At 39.4% G+C, this 25,780-nt stretch overlaps 1 protein-coding gene across 6 annotated transcripts in view; it reads right to left on the bottom strand.

The window, feature by feature from the left end:
- The window catches only part of TASP1 (taspase 1), a 355,079-nt gene that overhangs the window by 55,381 nt on the left and 273,918 nt on the right, over window positions 1-25,780 (bottom strand). For 4 of the 6 annotated variants that reach the window (XR_005064338.1, XM_037031312.1, XM_037031335.1 and 1 more), the window contains one exon: window positions 2,462-2,572. The exons of the other annotated variants lie outside the window; for them this stretch is intronic. Coding sequence is in view for 3 of the 4 variants with exons in the window: in XM_037031312.1 (XP_036887207.1) it covers window positions 2,462-2,572 (111 nt within the window). In the remaining variant the exon portion in view is untranslated. The remainder of the gene's footprint in view (window positions 1-2,461; window positions 2,573-25,780) is intronic. 6 annotated transcript variants of the gene reach the window in all.

Genomic DNA, 25,780 nt, shown 5'->3' with positions numbered 1-25,780 from the left:
ATAAACATCAAGCCCTCCTGTTCACTTGAACAAATGACAATATTTCACTTAGCTCATAAATTAACACATTTCACTCTTCTTCTTGAGAGTAGAAACCAGTTTACAAATTACTACTTTGCTGATAAAACTTATTAACATAAGCTAAAATTCTATGACTTATCCTTAAATATGTATCTCTATACTATACCACCAAAAATACCTTATAATTTTCATGATTAACTCAAATGGTCAAGAATCCATGCTCATTACATAACCGACTTCCTGTCCTAGGAAAAGTCCCTGAGGAGTTCTAGTAACTGCCTTCCCGCCTGCTGGTACTTAACATTACTCTGAATTCTTCTGGAAGGCCCAGGTACTTAAAAGCAAACTCCCTGCTTTCTAACTGGGAAAGATATTCAAAGGATTCAACAATGGTTAAGATACCAAATAAGCAAATGGCTTGGTTTAACAAAAAGTGACCATTTAAAAAAAAAAACATTTCCTGGGAGCAATATCAGTACCAAGCATAATGGGTAGCAAGAGAAAGAGAATACCACAAGAAAAACAATAAGGTTGGTGGTCAGAATCCTGGTGAAGAAAGAGATACTTACTTTACACCACAGGTGGCAAACACAAGGCCCGCAGGCCGAATCCAGCCCTCTACCAGGTTTTATCTGGGGCCGCACTGGGAGCAGTGCCAAGCTCTCACTTAACTGTTAAGAAGTACTTACGTTTATATAGTCCTAAAGTCACATTTGGCCCTTTGAAGGCAACCGCTAGGCTGATGTGGCCCCTGATGAAAATGAGTTTGATGCCCCTGCTTTACACAAAGGTGCTTTTTTTTTTTTTCAGGAACGAGGGGAGAGATTCTATGAAAGCCCTTTGGGCTTCTATAGAAAAAATATTTTTTATGATCATGAGATATGCCCACTCTTCTACTTTATACTCACAGATCCTCAAGTTATGAAGAGACTTTTATTACAGCAATTCACAACAATCATACCATACAGATCAGGTACCACCCATACTCCCTATTAGGAAATTTATACAAAGAGGTTAACTACCACAGCTCCTGTTAATCATCTGTTTATATTAAAAAATACTTAGAGAAGAATGGATAAATACACACTGGTATATCCATACAAGGAAATACTACATAACAAGAGAAAAGAACAAACTACTAACATGTAGAACACAGATGAATCTAACAGGCTTAAGGTTGACTGAACACATCAGACATAAATAGTACACATTCCCTGATTCCACTTAAATAAAATATAAAACCAAGCAAAATTAATCATAGTGTGTAGTAGTCAGCATAGTGGTTAACTTTGGAAGGGGCAGGGACTGAGAGGTATTACAAGTGATCTTTTAAAGTTATAGTAAAATTCTATTTTTTATCTGGGGACTGGTTACATGGGTGAGTTCACTTTGTGATAATTTGTCAAGCAGGTGCAGTTATGATTTGTGCACTTTTCTGAATGTTTGTACACCTCAACTAAAAAGTCAATTAAAAATAACATATACGGCTCTCTACTAGTTTATGTGGCATCTTTATGAAGATTTTTTAAAATGTCCCCTCTGGCCCTGACCTGTGTGGCCCAGTTGGCTGGGCATTGTTCTGCAAAGTGAGAAGTCACCGGTTCAATTCCCAGGCAGGGCACATGCCTGGGTTGCAAGTTCGGTCCTGGTTGGGGTGGGTGCAAGAAAGATGTTTCTCTCTCACATCAATGTTTCTCTCCCTCTCTTTCCTCCCTCCCTTCTCATCTGTCTAATAAATAAATCTTTTAAAAAATAAAATAATAATAAATAAAAATGCTGCTCTGGATGAATGAATTAGAAAAAGGCAACCCATGCATAGAGGTAGCCCTGCAAGTTTGGGCCATGCCAAGTAGAGGGCAGGCTGGGTTTTATCACACATCTGGATGAACATCTGCAAATCTGAAAAATGCTCATTTGACCCTCTCACCACAACGTTATTAGAAGGACATGGCATACATCCTTCTTTAACAGATGTGGAAGTGACACAGAACAGTGATACATAAGGGTGTCACAGCCAATAAGTGATGGAGCCAGGATGGATTTCTAGACCAGCGGCTTTTTACGTGGTTCTGATTCCTTTTGGGGAGGGAGAACAGGACGAAGCTTTCTATGTTACTGTGTATATTGTTATGGGTCATCTCAAATGTTTTGTAGAATAAGGCAGGGGATAAATACATGGTCCAATATTCTTAATATTGGGCTTTAGTGAAGGTCCTTGGTTCCAAGCCCACTTTACAAATATGCTCTAAGCATAGACTCAGAAGTAAACATTCATCTTTTAGATGTTTATCTCTGCAAAAAGATCAGTAGAAAGAGAAGGTTACATGTCAACAGAGCATTCTGGCCCTCCCATAGCTTATTGACTTAAGGATAGAAATCTTTCCATGTCTTAAAAAAATGAAAGAGAAAGACACACACATAGTGTTTATGTCCAGCTTACCTAGAAGTGTCTGCTTATTTTGGGAGGAGCCAGGCTCTGCAGAACATCTGCAAGACCGGAGAACAATCACTCCTCCAAGCACACCATCTTCACTGGCCAGGAAAGGTGAACCTAGGCAGAAATGACTAGTAATCACTTCTCAGTAAATTTTACTGTTTTCATTTTCAACTTTCATTTGATTACTAGAACAAAAATGTGGTATGCATACGAATTTGAACGATGCCCATTTCCTGACAATCACCATTGTCCCCACCTTGTATATGCTAGATAGCAAAGGCAGGCTGATGTCTGAACAGGGGTCATTTGGCAAAGACAATGCCACATGCTGCCAAGAAGATGTGAGTGGGGAGTGGAGTGTGCATTACTGTATTCAGAATGGAAATGGAAACACTACCAGATTAAAGGACCAAACACAAACACAGGAAAAAATGCTTGGCAACCCTCTTTGATCAGCTCTTAAGCATCACTTACCAGGCTCTCCCTGCTGTCAGGGGCATGCCACCAAGAGCTTTGATTTACTACCTTAAATTCAATTTTAAACAACAAGCTATAAACTTTATTACAAACATGTTAAAATGTTAAAATGCTCCTAATGGTTTACACAAATAAGGGTGAAACTATATTTCTATTATGAGAGTCTAGAAGTTAGAAATGATTGGGCCTCTGTGAAATCTCACACACTTAAGCACTGTGAACATTTCAAGAACATAACATTTAAAAATTTTTTATTGGTGTTTAAAGAGAGACACATGGATTTGTTGCTGTACTCGTGTTACATTCATTGCTTGATTCTTGTATGTACCCTGACCAGGGATCGAACTCACAAACTTGGCCTTTTGGAACAATGCTCTAACCAACAAAGCACCCAGCCAGGGCAGAACACTACATTTTAAAACCCCTCAATTTTCTTCCCTAAGGGCATCTTCTTCAAATATCTGGCCCAGCAAGTGAGAACATGAAGAACAAATGCTAAATTAACCTAAGCATTATCAAAAAAAATTAGTAAAAAATAAAATTGGATTTGGAGGGAACCTCTGGTTAAACTTAGTGCATTAAATGCATGTATTTATGTCCACTCCTTCCTCAAACCCCACTAAGCTGAGGGGAAGGACAAAAAAAAAAAGGCATGGCCAAATAAAAACAAGGAAAATGATAGAAAAGAAGAAAATTCACCCTTTAAAAAATGGAAAGAAAATAGACAAGTAGTTAGTTGCTCACCTAGAAGACTTGTGAAAGCTGAAACCTAAGCTTCCCTGGGAGGGGTGAGGTTGGTTGGAGTGAGGGGACACCTACGAAAAACCACTCCATTTTTTCATAAAACCCAAAAAGAATCAGAAATTGGAGGCTTCAAGTTCTTCTGAAGGCTGGGGTACAGGGTAGGGTTGAAATGATTGAGAGCATCCAAAAGGATCCTGGGTGTCTCATAACTCATTCGAGCTCAAATGTCTCTACTTCTTTCCTTTGCAATGACTCAACACTTCAAACCATGTCAGATCCTGCCAGTTCCCTAAGATGGTTGCACACTTTTATCTGCCTCCGCCCCTTCACTTCCACTGAGAAGGCTCTGAACATACACTGTCATCACCCTGAACACACTGCTCCAGTCTGGCCTCCATGCTCCAGTTCTTCAAATCTCTAAATTTATTAATTCAATAAATATGTACTATGTGTTGCAACTTCTCTAGGTACTGGCAATACAGCAGTGAGCAAAATGAAGTCCCTGCTCAGATCTAGTTGAGCAGGTTGGAGGTAAGGTAATGCACTCACAAGTCAATAAAGAAACTCATCCAGACAACAGTAAGTGTGCTATGGAGAAAATGAGTCCTGGTAAATGGTGGAGAGTGTGACTGGGGCAGGGATTACTTTACATCAAGAGGCAGAGAAGGCATCTTTTGGTAAGAAGCTAATCTGGGCTGATCTGGAGAAAGAACATCCTGGGCAGATGAAGCAAGCAAATGCAGACTCTGAGATGGGAAGGGCTTTGGGTGTTCAGAACACACAAAGGATGCTAGAGTAGTGAGAGTCAAGAGAGAGGGGTGAAGAGAAAGGCAGGGCCAGGTCAGGCAGGGTTATACAAGGCTGCGTGGGTTCAGCAAGGAGTTTGGATTTTACTCCAAGTGTGATAAAAAGATGACGCAGGGCTTACACCACGACACTGACAGATTTTATTTTGCACTGGTTGGCAGGGCCAGAGTGAAAGCAGCAAGCCACTGAAGAAGCCGCCATGGCAGCCCTGTTGAGAAATAGTAGTGATCGGGGTGAGCCTAGTGGCAGCAGAGACTGTCAACAGAGGGTAAGCCTAGGATTTACTCTGTAAATAGGACAGGGTTGTTTACAGAATGGATATGAGGAGCATGGGAAACAGAAATAGCAAAGCTTACTGTAATAAGAAGCACGTGCCCAATATCACATTATTAAACCATTCGAAAACCATCAATGGCTCCCACCTGCCCAGAGAATGATGTCCAAACTCCCTGCCCCAGCCTAGCCTTCCTCTCTTTCCCCAATCTTCTCTCCCTATTTATTTTTATCATATGCCCCAGCCAAATTAGACTTCTTGTACCCCATTTCCCCAAGACTTCCCCTAGGACCATGGTTATAAAATGTTCTTCCTGGTTCCTTTTCCTCCCATGAACTGAATCTGTTCTCAGCTCCAATGACTTTACACAGACTATGAGGTGAGGGGATCTGATTTAGCTTTGAAACCCCCTCAGTGACTAATAAAGTGCTTTCACTCATTTACCACCTTCCCTATCTCCAACCTCCTCAACACAAACACACCCACCCACACACTCCTGCCATGGGGGGTGTATGGTATGAGGATGACAAGATAGTATGTGAGTCCTCTGAAAGGCATGGGGCCCCAGATCCCATTGGGAGCTTATAATGTGGGCTCATCATCCTTGGTATGAATTCAATAATAATTTAATGAAGCAATGACTGGCACTATCTCAAGGTTCTAAGCTTTTCTTAGGATGTACTCAGATTTCGTATTTTCACTGTGATGTTAAAAAAAAACTACTCAGAAGACTTTTTTCTGAGTTTCAGGTCAGCAACTCTGCTCTTAAGCAAGATGTGTTTTTTAAGAAATGCTTCATGGCCCTGGCTGGTGTAGCTCAGTGGATTGAGCGCAGGCCTGCAAACCACACAATTGCGGTTCGATTCCCAGTCAGGGCACATGCCTGGGTTGCAGGCTAGTTCCCAGCACGGGACTTATGAGAGGCAACCATACATTGATATTTCTCTCCCTCTCTCCTTTCCTTCCCTTCTAAAGATAAATAAATTAAAAATCTTTTTAAAAAATGCTTCAACTTCTCTAGTTATAAATCATGGATATTAAAAGACATCTTTCTGGGTTGTTGTGAGGACTGGTTATGAACTTTGTAACCTCTAAGGTGCTATTTAAACATTTAGTGGTAGTAATATTGATGAAGGATACTTGATAGCATTTTGCTGGCTCTCAAAGATTATCATCTTGAACAAAGTCTATTAATGTCCCTACCTGGTTAACCTTCTACAACAGCCAGAGCCAGCGCTCCACTGACATGCAGCACTTGGGTGGTGGGGGTGGTGACAGGGTGTCAATTTCCCAAGTTAATATGTCAAACAGTCTTTGTATAAAAGGAAATGCCATTTCTCACTGTTCCCAGTAAGAAAAGAAAGATTAACATGAAGTGTCTCATTGGGCCCCATACTAGAGGCTTTCTATATCCATATAGGAAATTGTTGATAAATATTAGTAAACTAAGACTATGCAAAATCTTACTAATATATATTCAAACAGTCGCATAAGTTAAGAAGATTAAAGAAATAAAGAAATAATAAAATTAAGATTCATTCACCTTAATGAAATGTCTAAAATAAATGAAGTCTATAACTGCTCTGGAAAGAATTTATAATTACAGATGGTAAGAGACACAGCCACTCTGATCAAATGTGTACAATCTGGACATTTGTTTAGACTGCAAACTCAGACTGTAAACAAATGAGACAATGACTTACTGTGTGTGTTCCATAATCTCTAAGGAGAATCACTATAGGTATTAAAATAAAGAAGTTAACAGGAGTATTAATCTATATTATTTTTATTGCCAGTGCCAGAATCCCAATTACAATGATTTTAAGTAAAAAAAGATGATTGTTGGCTCAAAGAATCCAAGTGAAAAACAATCCAAACTTCTGGAAAAGTAGGGATATGACAGGTTTCAGGAACACCTAGAAATAGGTTCCTCTACTATGGATGGTGATGCCTAACAATCGCTCCACAACTGTTCACCTGTCAATTTAAGGCACCAGAGAGACTTCCTCTCTTTATTAGTTTTAACATTCTCAGAGGCCATCACTCAGACTCAGAAAGATAGGGAAACCTGACTGGCTTGGCTCTGGTCAGGATGTAAGCCTAGAACAATCAACTGGTCAAAAGGATCATGGAGTGGGGTCACAAATGAACAGCCAAATTCACAGATACCCACAAAATACAAGTGGACAGAATACTGGGCTATAGAACCAGGAAATCAGGGTTCCAGATCTGATGCAATATACTTGATCTCAGTCAATCCACTTCACCTGTCTGAACTTTGCTTTCTTCCTCATTTGAAAAATCAGGAAACTAGACTAATAATCTTTGATGCCCTTAACAGTTCTAACAGGCATAGTCCTAGGAGTACTGTCACTTTTAGAGATTCATGTCTACCCATAAGCAGCAACCAGCCATTACCTGATGCCACAAGCTCTTTTTGCAGAACTGATACAATACTTCTTCAAGATGCAAGAACTTATCAAGTAGCCAGAAGGCAGTTGCTAGTGTTCCATCTTCCCGTTACATTTAACAAGAAACCTCTGTCTTTTAAATACATTTCTGTGGATTTCTTTCTTCTTTTTAATGCATGCATGACAAATCACTTAATGCCATTTTCTCCTGAAGGAATTACACACACACTGGGAAAAATAAATATGCACAGAGAGAAATGGTTGGGTGGTCAGGTGAGCAAGAAAATGAAGGACTAGAGAATGAATGTTCCCTAATGAAAATACATGCCTCTAACTCTAAAAGAACAATAAAGATTATAAATATTCTTGCCCTGACCTTTACAGCTCAGTGGGTTGGTCATCATCTGCAAAGCAAAAGGTTGCTGGTTTGATTTCCAGTCAGGGCACATGCCTGGGTTGAAAGTTTGGTCCCAGTCAGGGCATGTTCAAGAGGCAAAGATCGATGTTTCTCTCTAATATCAACGTTTCTCTCTCTCTTTATCCCTTCCTTCCCCTCTCTCTAAAAATAAATACATAAAGTCTTTTAAAAATATATAAATACTCTTTAAACACAGAAGCAGGATAACAGTTTATATTTCCTGGAAGACCAAGGACCTATCCTCTAAAGATGCGCTTAAGTTAGTTCACGTATCTTTTATAGATGTGAAGTATAAGCACAGTAACATGAAGACCACATGACACAATGAGAGGAGCCAATCACTAAGTTCAGAAGCATTAGCTCATTAATAAAGTTCCACTATATTCTGGCTTTGAAGAGAAATCTACAGATTGCTGCCATCATCCAATTAGACATATATTAACTTGTATTCTATCATTTCCTGCTCCCGCAAAACTGTCAATGGGATGATTATTACTACATTCATTTGACAGAGGAGAAACCAAAGGGAGGAAGGAAAGAGGTAGAAGCACAGGAAGGAAACGGTAAGCCTACAGAAACACAAGGAGGAAGTGGGGAGCAGAACACAAAACCACTGACTCAGACCCTCTCACTACAAACCCTACATATACCCATTCCTCAAAAGCCCAACACGACCACAGCTCAAGGGTGTCACCATCAAGTGCAGTTTTCTGGTAATACATACTGTTTTAAAGTCTCAATTCTTTAAAAAGGTGAGTTGAGTATGGCCAATGACCTCTTTGAAGTTCCTTATCTACCAAAATTTGGAAGACAGAAAATTCCAAATTTCCTGTTTGCATAGAGCAGAAAAATTCCACTCCATTCCATCAAAACCTTATACTGAGAACCTTAACATTTCAGAGACATTCAATCTTTGGAAAAATTTACTGATTCTGCCATAAAATTAGACGTAGAAACCAAATTGAGGACTCCATTAAAGCTTCTGCTTCTTGGTTTTAACCAATTATACTATAGAATATATAGTCACCTGATACTGTTCTAGAAATGACAAATGATCCAAAAAAAGGAAAAAAAAAGGTTTGACACAGGGTCCTCAATGAAAAGAAAAATTACCACACTTCAAAAATCATAAAGCAATTCAAAAAGAATCAGGGGTTATCTTCTGAATATTCCAGTCCAGCATCCTAGCTGCAGGGGGTGGGATCCAGGATTCCACAAATTCACCCTTAAGCAACAACAACAGGATAACAAATGTGAATCCCTGCAGGAGGAAGCAAGTGACAGTGGGCTACAGAGATCTGAAGGCTCACTGGAGGGGAAGCCAAATGGGCCTGGTTTTCCAGCCCTGGTCCTGGCACTTTCCACGTTAACTTTAACAAGTAAGACAGGGATTCTTTGCCCTCAGACTCTACTAAGTCCTCCCAAGCTTCCTGGGGAGGTGAAAAACACCTATCCCTTCCAGTTACAGCTGCCAGAAATTCCATTACCAGGTAAACTGTCCTCAGTGGGTGTGTGTGTGTGGGGGGGGGGCTGGTGGTAAACACATACTTGGTCACCAACACTAGACTAGAAGCCATCAATTTGAAGACAATATTCATTCAACAAATATTTCATATTTTCTAAACAGTCACTTTAAAATATTTGAGAATCAACTATACCAAACACTGTTAGAGGACCTGGGTATGCAATGATTATGGCAAACTTCATGACCCCAAGTGCTATGGTCAGAATATTCGTGTCACCCCCAAATATGTATGTCAAAAATCTAATGGTATTAGGTTTTTAGAGGATCTAATGGCATTAGGAGGTAGGGCCTTCAGGAGGTGATTAAGTCATGAATGAGATTATAAAAGAGGCCCCCAAAATCTCCCTTTCCCTTTCTGTTATGTGAAGTTACAATGAGAAGTCTGCAACAAGAAGAGGGCCCTCACTTGACCATGCCGGCAACCTGCCATCCTCCAGAGCTATAAGAAATAAATTTCTGTTGTTTACAAGCCACCCTGTTTGTGGTATTTTATTGAAGCAGCCCAAATGGACTAAAAAACCAAGTCATCTATGACAAACAAAATCAATCACTGCCAGAAAGGCAAATCAAGCAGTTTAAGGGAAATACGGTGCATAGTAGATAGGGAAGGAGACAGTATTTGAATCATAATGGACAAAGACAGCTTCTCTGATGAAAGTGATATTTAAGGAGAAAAACCCAACCAAGTAAGAAAATACTAATACAGGTACTGGGGCCTTGGAGCAACAAAGTTTCCAGCATAGTAAAAAAATATATTCCCGGAGACTTCCGCCAAGATGGAGGCATAGGTGGAAACACTGTGCCTTCTCCCACAACCAAGTTTGGATACAACAAAAGTTTTGGAGAACTAAGACACACCCAGAGACCAGAAAACAGAATTATATGGAAGTCCGACAGCTACGAACTGTTCAACGAGGACGGTAAGGGAGGTGAAGCCAGCAGCGGAGCTGGGTCGGGCAGGACAGACCTAGGAGCGCAGGTAGCCCGGACCTAGTCGGGGTGCGGGGCAGACTGACCAAGGTCCCACATTCGCGCACAGTGAGACGGACCACGCAGGCCCCAGGGGGCAAACCCAGTGGTGGAGGGCTGACAGCGGTGGCACACTCGAGAGCAGTGGAGCGAGGCACGTGGGCCTGGTGACAGTGGTGGCTGCGGTGCTGGTGGGGGTCGTGGCAGCAGGCACCGGAGGGAAGCCATTGTCTCTCTTGACCCCGCCCCCACATACAACCTCACAACCCAGCGACTGAGTTGTCCTGCTCTGGTGAAAACCTAGGGCTCCGATCCTGCTACTTAACAGGCACGAACAGCCCAAAAGATGGTGCAAGAACTCAAAGTCCCAGAGCCAATAACTCTAAGCGACCAACAGATTGCCAGCCTCTAAGAAGCCCAATTTAAGACACTATTTATCAGGATGCTCACAGAATTGGTAGAGTACAGTCACAAATTAGAGGAACACATGAAGGCTAAACTAATTGAAATGAAGGGAGATGTCCAGGAAACCAATAGCGATGGAAAGGAAAATGGGACTCAAATCAATGGAATGGACCAGAAGGAAGAACGAAACATCCCACCAGAAAGGAATGAAGAAATGAGAATTCAAAAAAATGAGGAGAGGCTTAGGAACCTCCAGGACATCTTTAAACGTTCCAACATCCGAATTATAGGGGTACCAGAAGGGGGAAAGAAACAGCCACGAGTGGAAAACTTATTTGAACAAATAATAAAGGAGAACTTCCCCAGTCTGGCAAAGGAAATAGACTTCCAGGAAATCCAGGAAGCTCAGAGAGTCCCAAAGAAGTTGGACCCAAGAAGGAACACACCAAGGCACATCATAATTACATTAGCCAAGACTAAAATGAAGGAGAGAATCCTAGAAGCAGCAAGGGATAAGGGGACAGTCACCTACAAAGGAGTACCCATCAGACTGTCAGCGGATTTCTCAAAAGAGACCTTACAGGCAAGAAGGGGCTGGAAAGAAGTATTCCAAGTCATGAAATCCAAAGACCTACAGCCAAGATTGCTTTATCCAGCAAAACTTTCATTTAGAATGGAAGGACAGATAAAGTGCTTCTCAGATAAGGTCAAGTTCAAGGAGTTCATCATCACCAAGCCCTTATTATATGAAATGCTAAAGGGACTTATATAAGAAAAAGAAGATGAAAAATATGAACAGTGAAAGGACAGCAAACTCACAGTTATTAACAACCACACCTAAAACAAAAGCAAACCAAGAGGACAGCTAGATCAGGAGTGGAACCATAGAAATGAAGAACACATGGAGGGTTAGCAACAGGGGAGTGGGAGGAGGAGAAGGGGGGAGAAGGCACAGAAAATAGCATAGATGGTAGGTAGAAAATAGATAGGGGGGAGGGTGAGAATAGTGGGGGAAATATAGAATCTAAAGAACTTGAGACACGTGGTTATAAACTAAGGGGGGGAGAATAGTGGGGGAGGGAGTGTGTGGGTGGAGGGGAATGAAGGGGGAGAATAGAACAACTGTAATGGTATAATCAATAAACTATATTAAAAATATATATATATATATTCCCATATATAATCATACCTAACAACCAGAAATAATATTTCCCATTTTAAATCAAGAGAAAGAATTTAGTGGATTGTTAATGGCTCGTGTCCCTACTGGTTATTAAGTCTCTTGATTATTCCCTAACAAAATATACATTCATTGTTTTACTTCTAAAAACTGTACTATAGGAACCACGCATACAGGTTTTAAATACTCAACAAGAACAAAAATATATATACAATAAAGGGATGTGTCTTACTTAAGTTCCATCCCAGAAGTGAGTAACTTCCAGAGCTCCTTGTATATCCCCTCTGAAATTATCCATACTTAAACACACACCCTTTTTCAATATTTCATTCAATGGCAGCATTTTATATAAATGACTCTTTTGCATCTGGCCTTTTAAATTTAATACTATGACTTAGAAAACCTTCCATTTCAGCACACACAAATTTAGCTATTCTTTTTAACAATAAATATATGCTTGGACATATATACCGTTACATCTTTAACTAGTTCACTAGTGATGGGCATTTAGATTGTTTTAGTTTAGTTTGTTTTTTGTCATAACAAGTAATGCTACGGTGAACATCTAGATACACATATCTCCTATACACGTATGAATACATCTGTAGGATACCTTTCTAGATGTAGAGTTGATCAATCAATTAGCATAATAAAATAAGTTATTTGCTACAGATTCCCAAACTGCCTTCCAAAATGATTTACACCCATGAGAAAGTGTTTGATAGTGCCCATTTTCCTATATACAACCTTACCAAAACTAGGTAATAACAAATCCATTATTACTAAGATGATATATTAAAAATGGTATTACATTGTGGTCTTGATATATATTTTTAAATTATGAATAAAGTTAAATATCTAAATGTTGACAAGCCATTTTTACTACTTTATCTGTGAGTTGCCTTCAAAGCTGTGGCATACAAAATTGGTTGCCTATCCATTATCCATTGTCCCTTCCTGCCTTACAAACAAACCTCTATTTTGTTTGGGACAGAAATGTTTGCCACATTCTGACCTTCTACTATGAAATATTTCTACTACGAATACCCAAATAGTTTTCCCAGCTTGTCATATATCTTTTAATTTTGACTATGACTTTTATTTTGGGTAATAGATAAGCTTTTAATACGTATGTGGTCAAATTTATCATTCTTTTTCCTTTATAGTTTCTGTGTTGAAATTTTTACTGAAAAGGCCTTATGTAATGCAAAATTATGAAATAAGAAGTCCAAGTTTTCTGTTGGCACTTTTTGTGATTTCAATTTTTACATTTAAAACTTCAGACTAGTGACTTCTGGCCAAGATGAAGGTGTAGGTAGATCCACTTTGCCTCCCCGCACAATCAAAAGGATAACAACAAATTTAAAAACAAAAAATAACCAGAACTGCCAGAAAATCGAACTGCATGAAAGTCCAACAACCAAGGAGTTAAATAAGAAACACTGATCCAGACAGGAAGGAAGGACGGCAAGGTGGCAGCTGGCAGACCCACTGGTCCTATATTTGAGTGTGAGTAAACTGGGAGGAACAACTGGGGAGCGAGACACATCACAAATGGTTCTAGCATGGGGAAATAAAACCTCAAAACCTCTGGCTGTGGAACTGTGGGGGTTGTGGTGGCAAGAGAAATTCCCAACCTCAAAGGGCAGTTCACTGAAGAGACCCACAGAGTCCTACAATACACAAGCCCACCCACTCAGGAATCAGCAGCAGAAAGGCCCAATTTGCTTCTGGGTAGCAGAGGAAGTGATTGAAAGCTGACAAGAGTTGAGCAAGCAGCACTGTTCCCTCTCTGACCCCTTCCCACATACGGTGCCACAACACAGCCAAGTGGGTTGCCCTCCCCTGGTGAACACATAAAGCCCCATCCTTTACAATGTAACAGGTGCATGGAGACAAGAAAATAAGGCCCAAATGAAAGAAACAAAAATACAACTCCAAACATAAAACTATGTGATGAAGAGATAGCCGACATATCAGCTGCAGAGTTCAAAACACTGGTAATCAGGATGCTCACAGAAATGGCTAAGTATGGTTGCAAAATAGGAAGAAGTGAAGGCAATACAAAGCGAAATAAAAGAAAATATACAGGTAACCAACATTGAGGGGAAGGAAACTGGGACTCAAATCAACAATTTGGACCAGAAGGGGAAGAGGAGGAACAAGAAATTGAAAATTTATTTGAAGAAATAAAGAAGAACTCCCTAATCTGGTGAAGGAACTAGACATGCAAGGTCAGGAAGCTCAGGGTGTCGCAAAGAAGTTGGACCCAAGAAAGCACACACCAAAATTACATTACCCAAGATTAAAGATAAGGAGAGAATCTGAAAAGCAGCAAGAGAAAAGGAGTTACCTAGAAAGGAATTCCCATAAGACTATCAGCTGATTTCTCAAAAGAAACTTTACAGGTAAGAAGGGGCAGGAAAGAAGTATGCAAAGACATGAAAGGCAAGGGCCTACCTACATCCAAGATTGCTCTATCCAGCAAAGCTTTCATTTAGAATGGAAGGGCAGATAAAGTGCTTCCCAGATAAGGTCAAGTTAAAGAAGTTCATCATCACCAAGCCCTTATTATAGAAAATGTTAAAGAGACTTATCTAAGAAAAAGAAGATCAAAACTATGAACAGTAAAATGACAACAAACTCACAACTATTAACAACTGAACCTAAAAAACAAAAACAAATTAAGTAAACAACTAGAACAGGAACAGAATCACAGAAATAGACTTGTAGGCTTATAAGTGAGGAGGGGGAGAGGGGAGAATGAGGGGAAAGGTACAGGAAATAAGAAGCATAAATGGTAGATACCAACTGGACAGGAGGAGGTTAATAGTATAGGAAATGGAGAAGCCAAAGAACTTAACATGTACGGCCCATGGACATGAAATGAGGAGGCAGGGAATGCAGGTGAAGTGGGGTGCAGGGCAGAGGGGGAAAATGAGACAACTACAAAGGCATAATCAATAAAATGTATTTAAAAATAAAAAAACTTCAATCCATCAGGAACTAATTCTAGTGTTAAGGACTGCACTGGAGATCATACTTCATTGTTTTTTTTCCTAAATGGTCAGCAAATTGCCTAATATAAATTTACTGGAAAATTCATCTCTAACCCACTGACTGAAATGTATTTTTATTACATATTACATTCTCATATGTATTTGCATTTATCCCTAGGCTATCCTGTTCCATTGATGAAACTATTCCCAGAGATACCAAATGGCTTTAATTATCATAGCTTGACAGTATAGTCTATCTAATTGGGCTAGTTTCCTCTCATTACTCATTATTTCCACAATATTCTTTACACTTTCATGTGATTTTCCATATAATCTTAAAAGTAAGCTTGCTTAGTACTCTCCACACTAACTGTATTTTCATATGAACATAATAAAATTGTGATTTTTCTTAAGAGTCAGGCTGCCCTAATAAATTTTTTTCCAAAAAAATCTAAAGATAGAGTCAATTATATTCTTGACACCTCCAAATGCTGGAAGCATGTGGATTTTTAGACAACAAAATGTGACATGGGTGGGGCTGGGAAGATGGCTACCGGAGTAGGACAGAGCAGATCCCAGTTCCTGTACACATGGGAGAAAATCCTGGCAGATCTACTGAGGAACAGCGCTATCAACCAACAGTTCCCAAGCATTTATGAAATTATGAGACCAGAGACTGTGATAGATGCTGAAAGATCAGACAGCTTCAGGTCAGTGGGATCTCAGGGACCTGAGTAAAGACAAGAGTGGTGGCGGCAGGGGGCCAGTGCCCTCAGCCAGACGGCCTTGGTGCCGCCACTGCAGTCGGGGTCCAGAGGCATCAGTCTGGGACCAGCGCCGGGGGTGTCTGCCATGGAGGACTCTTCAGGAGCCCGGCACCTGGCGGGGCTATGGCAGACTCTTTGGGAGCCCTGCTGCAGGGTCCTTGGGAGAGAGCTGGGTCATCAGCTCCCTCCCTCCCCATCTAAGCAAGGCTGGGCAACACCAGGCAGAGACCTGTCTGCCTGAGTTTACAGAGAGGGCAATAAGGACAAAAGGCTGTGTTCAACTGCAGACTCTGTGGTTGCCAGCCTGGGAGAATTGAGAGGTGCATTGTCGTCACCAGTCTGGCTGGGGATTGAGCTGGGCTGAGACGCAAGCTTTCTGGAGAAGGTTTTTTTTTTTATTGAAAGTGGACTGAGGTGTTCTCCTGTGAAGGCAGCTTGACTTGCTTCCCACCCAGCCTGGCAGCCATCCAGAGGAGGGGCGGAAGCATTTGAGTCCTACCACACAACTGGCAAGGACCATGCCAGATCCCTCGGGACCCAGGCTCCCTGGCAGGTATGCGGGCGCCCGCGCACCCCAGCCCACAGAGAGGTCCTGCTGCAACCAGAAAAAACAGTTTGGACAGTTTGACACCAACAACAGAAGGTGTTTTTTTTTCTTTAGTAACTTTTTTTTAGTAATCTTATATTTATTAAATTTTACTATTGCTTTATCTTTCAATACTTTGTTCCTCTCCTTTCCTTTTTCCTATTCTAGTCCTTCTTCCTTTCTTTCCAAACTTATCGCTTTTTCCTCCCTTCTCCTGCCTTTTTTTTTGTTTCTTTGTTGTTTTGTTTTCTTTTACCCACAAGAGACACAAACAATTGGGAACTGTGAAAACACCAAAGTGAGACCCAAAGAGGGGGCATCCCAACAGTAGAGACAGAGAGACAAATTTCACTTTGCTATAGCAGAGAAACCACGAGTTGCTGCATATTTGTATTATTCTTTTCATTATTCTCACTTCTTTTATATTTTAATAGTATCTTTCTATTCCCCCTCTTTCTGTATAGGCTTCTTAGTCTTGGCTGGTTATATTGTATTATTTTTGACAGGTTTCCCCTGTTCTCTCCTCCACAGTGTATTGCTAATTTTCTAATCTTCACGCCACTTGTTTTCCTTTACCACACGACCCAAAGCTCTATATCCCCTATTCAGACAGATCACATAGAGTCTGTCATATGATTGTTGCTCTAATATTATTGTAAATAATAGCTGTTCTATACAACTGTAAATACTTCACAACACATCTCCCGGATCTTACACCACTTTACAGGTTTCTGAATTCTATTACCGTAGTGATTAACTCTATTTGCTCACACGCTACATGTATTTACTATTCTTTACTCTCACTTTACCTAAAAATCTGACCGGTCGCAATCTCACTGCTTTCTAGATCCAATCACAAGCCTTCCCTCCCAAACAAGAGACTCATCTTTTGTCCATCCTTTCTTAAAAGTGGCAAGTTGGGTTGAAGATTACAGTTAACACTATATATAGGCTAAAGATCTTCTATCTCCTCTCTGTCGGCTGTGACTGTAAATACCATAAAATACTCTTCTACTGTCATAAATCACTTTGCCTCCCCTCCCACTAATCACACACACACAAAAAACAAAGTAGGTGGAAGCGGAGAACATCAAGATACCTGCAGGAGACTGCACCACTGAATTTCACAGGTATTATATCACAGAACTTCACACCATGAACCCAGGGAGTCACAACAGATCAATTTCACAAGCTGAGGCTAACAAGAAGAGTCTCACAAACAACAGGAAGACAAAGAAACAACCCCCATATGAAGGAAAAGGAGGAAGCCTCAGAAAGAATGTTAAATGAAATAGAGCCAAGTCAACTATCAGATATTGAATTCAAAGCACTGGTTATCAGGAAATTCAAAGAGCTCACAATGAGCTACCAGGGGAGCTACAATGAACTCACCACAAACTATATCAACATGAAAAAAAAAATAAACTATCAGCAAAGGTCAAGAGGAAATGAAGAATACAATTTCTGAACTCAACAACACAGTAGAAGGAATAAAAAGCAGGATCGATAAAGCAGAAGATTGGAACAGCTAGTTGGAGGACAAAGTAGAAAAAAACTCCCAGAAAGAGCAAGAAAAGGAAAAGAGGCTCAGAAAGAATGAAGAGGGACGAAGAGAAATGCAAGACAATATGAAATGGAATAATATCCAAATAACAGAAATACCAGAAGGAGAAGAACAAGGGATACAAAACCTATATGAAAAAGTAATGATGGAAAATTTCCCTAATTTGATGAGAGAAAAAGTCAAACAAATCCAGGACACACACAGAGTCCCAATCAACAGGAATACAAAGAGGCCCACTTCAAGACACATCATCATCAGAATGGCAAAATTCCAAGACAAAGAGAGAATCTTTCAGGCAGCAAGGGACAAAAAGGAAGTAACATACAAGGGAGCAGTGATAAGGTTAACAGCTGACTTCTCAATGGAAACACTTCAAGCAAGAAGAGATTGGCAAGAAATATTCCAAGTAATAAGAACCAGAGGCCTACAACCAAGACTACTTTACCCAGCAAGGCTCTCAATCAACATAGAAGGCCAAATAAAGAGCTTCCAAGACAAAAGAAGTCTAAAAGAAAATGCTTCCACCAAACCAGCTCTACAAGAAATACTAAAAGAACTGCTTTAAGGAAAGGAAGGAAGAGAGACAGGAACACAGGTACAAAAATGGCAACAAATAAGTACCTATCAATAATAACCTTAAACGTAAATGGATTAAATGCTCCAATCAAAAGACATGGAATAGCTGGGACTGAAATACAAGTGACTCAAACTGGAAATCAATCCCCTCCCCCCAAAAACCAAAACACCCCAAATCATAAACACTGAATGGTAGGCTATTAAACAACGGATGAGTCAAAAATGAAATTAGAGAAGGAATCAAAAAGTTTCGGGAAACAAATGAAAATAAACTCACAACAACCCAAAACCTATGGGACACAGTGAAGGCAGTCCTGAGAGGGACGTTCATAGCAATACAGGCTTACCTAAAAAAGACAAACATTTCAAACAACCTAACCCTATGCCTACAAGAACTTGAGGAACAACAATAAAGACTGCCCAGTAGAAGGAAGGAAATAACCAAGATCAGAGCAGAATTAAATGACATAGAGACTAAAAGCACAATTCTAAGGATCAATGAATCCAGGAGTTGTTTTTGAAAAGATAAACAAAATAGACAAACCTTTAAGTAGGCTCATCAAGAAAAGCAGAGAGAGGACCCAAATAAACACAATCAGAAATGAAAGAGGAGAGATTACAACTGATAACACAGAAATAGAAGGGATTGTAAGAAATTACTATGCAGGACTGTATGCCAAGAAATTTGAAAACGTAGGTGAAATGGACAAATTTCTAGAAAAATATAACCTTTCAAAACTCAGTTAAAAAGAAGCAGAAAACCTGACCACACCAATAACAGCAGATGAAATTGAAGAAGTAATCAAAAATTCCCATCACACAAAAGCCCTGGACCAGATGGTTTCACAGGAGAATGCTACAAAGCATTTAAGGAAGAGCTAACCCCTATTCTTCACAGACTATTCCAAAAAATCCAAAAGGATGGAAAATTCCCAAACTCTTTATGAAACCAGCATCATCTTAATTCCAAAACCAGATAGAGACATAACAAAGAAAGAAAACTTCAGGCCAATATTGCTTATGAACATAGATGCTAAAATCCTCAATAAAATATTGGCAAATCGCATCTAACAATACATCAAAAAGATCATACACCACGACCAAGTGGGATTCATCCCAGGGATGCAAGGATGGTTCAGTATTTGTAAATCAGTAAATGTAATACATCACATAAACAAAACCAAAGACAAAAATCACATGATCATATCAGTGAATGGGGAAAAAGCTTTTGATAAGGTACAACACCCATTTATGATAAAAACACTCAGCAAAGTGGGAACAGAGGGAGCATTCCTCAATATAACAAAGGCCATATATGAGAGACCTACAGCCAACAACATCATACTCAACGGGCAAAAACTAAAAGCGTTTCCACTAAGATCAGGAACAAGACAAGGTTGTCCACTTTAACCACTTCTATTTAATATAGTATTGGAAATTCTAGCCACAGCGATCAGACAAGAAAAGGAAATAAAAGGCATTCAAATTGAAACGGAGGAAACAAAACTGTTGTTGTTTGCAGATGACATGATAGTGTACATGGAAAATCCTATAGGCTCTACCAAAAAACTGTTCAAACTAATAAATGAATTTGGCAAAACAGCGGGATACAAAGTCAATATCCAGAAATCAAAGGCATTTCTGTATACTAACAATGAATCAGCAGAAGCAGAAATCAAGAAAAAAATCCCACTCAATATAGCAAAAACAAAAATAAAATATCTGGGAATAAATCTAACCAAGGAGGTAAAAGACTGTATGCAGAAAACTACACAACACTGAAGAAAGAAATCAAGGAAGACAAACAAATGGAAACATATACCGTGTTCATGGATTGGAAGAATTAACATCATCAAAATGTCCATACTACCCAAAGCAATTTACAGATTCAATGCAATACCTATTAAAGTACCAATGGCATATTTCACAGACATATAGCAAACACTTCAAAAATTTATATAGAACCATGAATGACCCCGAATAGCAGATGCAATTTTGAGAAAGAAGAACAAAGTAGGAGGGATCACAATACCTGATATCAAACTGTATTACAAGGCCACTGTAATCAAAACAGCCTGGTACTGGCATAAAAACAGGCACATAGATCAATGGAACAGAACAGAGAACCAGAAATAAAGCCAACTCTCTACAGTCAATTAATATTCAACAAAGGGGGCAGTAACATAAAATGGAGTAAAAATAGTGTGCTCAACAAATGGTGTTGGGAGAATTAGATAGCTACGTGCAAAAAAATTAAACTTGAGCACCAACTTACACCATACACCAAAATAAATTCAAGGTGGATAAAAGACTTAAATATAAGCTGTGACACCATTAAAGTCCTAGAGGAGAGCATTGGCAGGAAAATATCAGATATTCCACACAGCAACATTTTTACTGATATGTCCCCTAGAGCAAGGAATATAAAGGAAAGAATAAACAAATGGAATCTCATCAAAATAAAAAGCTTCTGCGCAGCTAAAGAAAACAGCATTAAAATAAAAAGACAACCAACTGTATGGGAAAACATATTTGCCAATGATACCTCAGACAAAGGTTTAATCTCCAAAATATACAAAGAACTCACACTTCTTCACTCTAAGAAGACAACTAACCCAATTAAGAAATGGGGAAAGGACTTGAACAGACACTTCTCCAAGGACATACAGAGGATCTAGAGACACACGAAAAGATGCTCAATATCGCTAGCTATCAGAGAGATGCAAATTAAAACCATAATGAGATGCCACTCTACACCAGTCAGAATGGCTATCATAAACAAAGCAATAAACATCAAATGTTGGAGAGGTTGTGGGGAAAAGGGGCCCTAGTTCACTGATAGTGGAATTGCGGACTGGTACAACCATTATGGAAAACAGTATGGAATTTTCTCAAAACAAAAATGGACCTGCCTTTTGCCCTACCAATTTCACTGCTGGGATTATATCCTAAGGACCGTAAAACACCAATCCAAAAGAACCTATGCACCCCAATGTTCATAGCAGCACTGTTTACAATAGCCAAGAGCTGGAAGCAACCTAGGTGCTGTCAGTAAATGAATGGATCAAAAAATCATGGTACATATACACAATGGAATTCTATGCAGCAGAAAGAAAGAAGGAGCTCCTACCCTTTGCAACAGCATGGAGGGAAGTGGAAAGCATTATGCTGATTGAAATAAGCCAGGTGTTGAAAGCCAAATACCATATGATCTCAACTTTAATAGGAAGCTAAACAACAAAACAAACAAGCAAGCAAAATAAAAACAAAGACACTGAAATAGAGCGGAGGGAGACAGCAAGCAGACAGGAGAGGGGAGGGAATTTCAGGGGAAAAGGGGAAGCGTTTACAGAACTAGTATAAAGGACACATGGACAACAACTAAGGGGGGTTGAAATGGGAGGGAGGTGGGGAGCACAGTGGGGTGGGCTGGGATGGGAGTAAAAGACAGAAAATTGTACTTGAAAAATATATAAACCAAAATGTGACAGATATGCCTAAAATAAAATTTTCAAGCACACCTTTATATAGTTTAAAAGGATCAAATACAGTAAGTATCTTTGTAGAATGTCTTCTGAGATATAGTATGAAAAACCACTTTTTTTTCTTCATGGCTAGTTTTTAGTCTTCTGATCCATTTTATCTGATTCACTACATGCTATAGTCACTATCAATAATATTTCTAAATCAAAAGATCATTTTCAGGAACCTTCAGCCTACTCCCACAGAACAGGACAAAAACAAAATCAAGCAAACAGAGTTTGGATGGCAAGTTGTAAGTGAGGAGAAAACACTGGATTTTTAGGTCAACTAACCAATCATAAGTATACGTAAATGTTTGAAACATGAAAAAAACTTTTCTGGGTGGATAACTTTTCATTCATTGAATTCTAGATTCCATTTGCGCTAAATATCTTACAGCATTTACAATAAAGTCTAAGGCACCAGTGTGTGTGAGAAAATGCCATGTGCTTCAGGACAACTATGCTGGTATTTTTCTAGCTTAACTTGGTAAACAAAGTCAATATGATCAAATAATGCAGACAAACACCTGGGTCTACACAGTCTTCACCAATTACTGCACAGAGGCCCTCAAAGACCCCAGACCCTAAAAACTAGTTCACCTGTTGCTGCTTATGGTTTTGAGCAGCTCATTGCTGTTGAGGTTTCTCTATTCCAGCTGTTTCTCCACATGAGCCACATAGGGTTCATAGCCCCTATGAACAAACTTCTTTCACTTTTACAGTGTAAGGTCTGATTCTGCTTATTGACTGTGCAGAAGCATATGACATGGAGGCTTCCTATCAGGTTCTAAATTCAAACTTATAGTCAGTTTAATGTAGTAACTACTTTGCTTTTGAGTAAGGAAATAAATGGCAAAATGGCTTCACACAGTCTCTGTCTGGAAAGCCTGATAAAATGGTGTGCTATTGTGACATAATAAGAAATATGCATTTTGGTCCTAATGTACAGTTCCTGGAACACAGCTCCTAAAACCCTCATAATTTCTTAAGAGAGCTACAGAAGCATCTTTTTTTGTTCGTCTGGTTTTTGGGATTTTAAAACTGATCTATCTTTTTCTAAATTGTAATTAAAATTTTTGTGGTGACATTGGTTAATAAATTACATACATTTCAAGCATACAATTCTTTAGTACATCTCTGCATTTGCACTGTGTATTTAACATTCAAATATTTAATCTGCCTTTACTTTTTACTACCTCTCCTGTCCCCCTTCTGCACTGGTAACCACCATACTGTTGTCTCTATGAATTTGTTTTTCTTGTTTGTCATTTGTTGCTTTCCATTTTATAGCCCCCATATGACTGAAATCATATGGTTCTTGACTTTTTCCATTAAATTTATCTCATTTAGCATAATACTCTCAAGATTCATACTTCTGCTATATTTAATTTTGTTCCCAATTCCTGAAATAGATGCAGAGCAACAAAGGTGAAATGGGTGTCTTTTGTTATTCACGGCAAGTTCCTTTTAACCACACCTGAGTTTATATAAATGAAGTGACTTTTGGAAAACCCCTAGATAACTTAAGGATTAGGGCTGGTTGTCAGGAAAATCATTCATGTGACAGAAGGCAGGAATTTACAGACCCCCATCTTAGACCTCAGGGTAGGAGAGGGATTAGATGTTGAATTAATCTCACCAATGGCCAATGATTTAATCAGTTGTGCCTATGCAATGAATCCTCCATAGAAATTCCTAGACATAGGAAACAGTATAGTGGTTTCCAAAGGGAAAGAGGTTAAGGGATTAGCAAAGGGTAAAGGTGACCAAATACATGGTGATATAAGATTATATGACTTTGGGTGATAGGCACACAAATCAATATATAGATCATGTATCATAGAAATGTACACCTGAAACCTGTATAATGTTATTAACCAATGTCACCCAATACATTTAAAAAAGAAAGGACAGGGTTTGAAGAGCTCAGGGTTGCTAGGAGGTGCTAGGAGAACATATGGAGGTGCCAGAACAGCAAGCCCAGAGGAGGCATGGAAGCTCTGAGCCCTTTCCCACATAACCTGCCTTATACATCTCTTTTCATCTGGCTGTTTCAGTAATGTAGTAAGTAAACTGTTTTCCTGAATTCTGTGAGCCACTCTAGCAAATTACTTGAACTCAGGAAGACCACCATAAGGACTTCCAATTTATAGATGTAGGTCAAAAGAACAGGTGACAGACTGATTTTGTAACTGGCATCTGGAGTGGAAACAGTCTTGCAGGACTGAGCCCTTAACCTGTGAGATCTGATGCTATCTCCAGGTAAATAGTGTCACAACTGAGTTAAACTGTAGCACACCCAGCTATATCTAGAGGAACAGAATTGCTTGGTATAGGAAAACCCTCTGACATTTGGTGACCAAGAACATCAGAAGTGAAGGACTGAAAATGGAGGAGACACACAGGAGTCTATTTCCTTAGCAAATGATGTTGCTTCAATATTTTTTACTGTATTGAGAAGGTATATAGTTAGATTATTATGTATGTATATTATTATCTATCAGTATTTGAAATTACAACTTGAATTCTATAAACACTATACTGTTTACAATGCCAACTTTATTTTTTTTTAATAATTTTTTTATTTAATTCTTGTTCAAGTACAGCTTTCTGTCTTATATTCCCAACCCTGCCTGCCCCCCGCCCCATGCTCCCCACCTCCCTCCCATTTCCACCCCCCACCCTTAGTTATTGTCCATGTGTCCTTTATACTTGTTCATGTGAGTCCATCCCCTTTTCCCCTATGATTCTCTCCCCTCTCCCCTCTGGACCCTATCAGCCTGTTCCGTAATTGAGTGTCATTATAAACAAAGAAAAAAACAACAAGTGCTGGAGAGGTTGTGGGGAAAAGGGGACCCTAGTTCACTCTTGGTGGGATTGCAGACTGGTACAATCACTATGGAAAACAGTATGGAATTTTCTAAGAAAACTAAAAATGAACGTGCCTTTTGACCCAGCAATTCCACTCTTAGGAGTATATCCTAAGAATCCTGAAACACCAATCCAAAAGAACCTATGCACCCCAATGTTCATAGCAGCACAATTCACGATAGCCAAGAGTGGGAAGCAACCTAGATGCCCATCAGTCAATGACTGGATCAAAAAACTATGGTACATTTACACAATGGAATTCTATGCTACAGAAAGGAAGAAGGAACTACTACCCTTTGCAACATCATGGATGGAACTGGAAAGCATTATGCTGAGTGAAATAAGCCAGGCAGTGAAAGACAAATACCATATGATATCACCGTTCACAGGGATCTAAACAAAACAAACAAGCAAGCAAAATATGACCAATGAAATGAAGCTGTTTGATATCCTTATCTAGTGAGTTACATCCTGAATCTGTAAGAGAGACATCCATTAATGCTGGAGGGCTACTCTGCAATTAGACAATGCATCGGTGCAACAATATGTGAGATACTGTATCTCACTTGAATGTACATCCTTACATATTTCATTTTCTTTTGTGTTTTATTTTTAATGAAGTAAATGAACTTACTGAATACCTGTTCTATACTCAGTATTTTCCCAAGCAGTGTGGTATGCAAAGTCTAAAAAAAAAAGTTTCTGAAAAACTAAAACCCGGCTGGCAAGATACAATTTACTTATATAACAGCAAATAATAACATGTTTAATTATATTATACAAGTACTTATACTATACATGTATTACACATGTGCATATGTCCACTAGAATGTACGGGCAATTTCAATGTCTTACTCACCACCCACCACCTAGAATAGTGTCTGACACACAAAAGATGATCAATAAATATCTGTGAGATGAATAAATAAATAGCCCAATAGTGTGCCTATGCTAAGTATTTTAGGACTTAATAAGGGCAAACTCACTTTATTAGGAAAAGGCCTAAAGGTAGAGCAAAGAAAAAATCTGCCCTTGGACAGTGGGTTGAACTTGGATTTTTTTTTAAAAAAATATTTTACTTACTTGTTTCTTGAGAGACAGGAAGGGAAGGAAAAACAGAGGGAGAGAAACATCAATGTGTGGCTGCCTCTCATGCACCCCCTACTAGGGGCCTGACTTGGCCCACAACCCAGGCCTGTGCCGTGACTGGGAATCCAACCAATGA

The sequence above is a fragment of the Sturnira hondurensis genome, unplaced genomic scaffold (genome assembly GCF_014824575.4).
Source record: "Sturnira hondurensis isolate 20B ecotype Veracruz unplaced genomic scaffold, ASM1482457v3 Scaffold0001813, whole genome shotgun sequence".
NCBI lineage: Eukaryota > Metazoa > Chordata > Mammalia > Chiroptera > Phyllostomidae > Sturnira > Sturnira hondurensis.
Note: the sequence above shows the minus strand (reverse complement) of the source record. Positions and strands in the feature narration are given on the sequence as shown.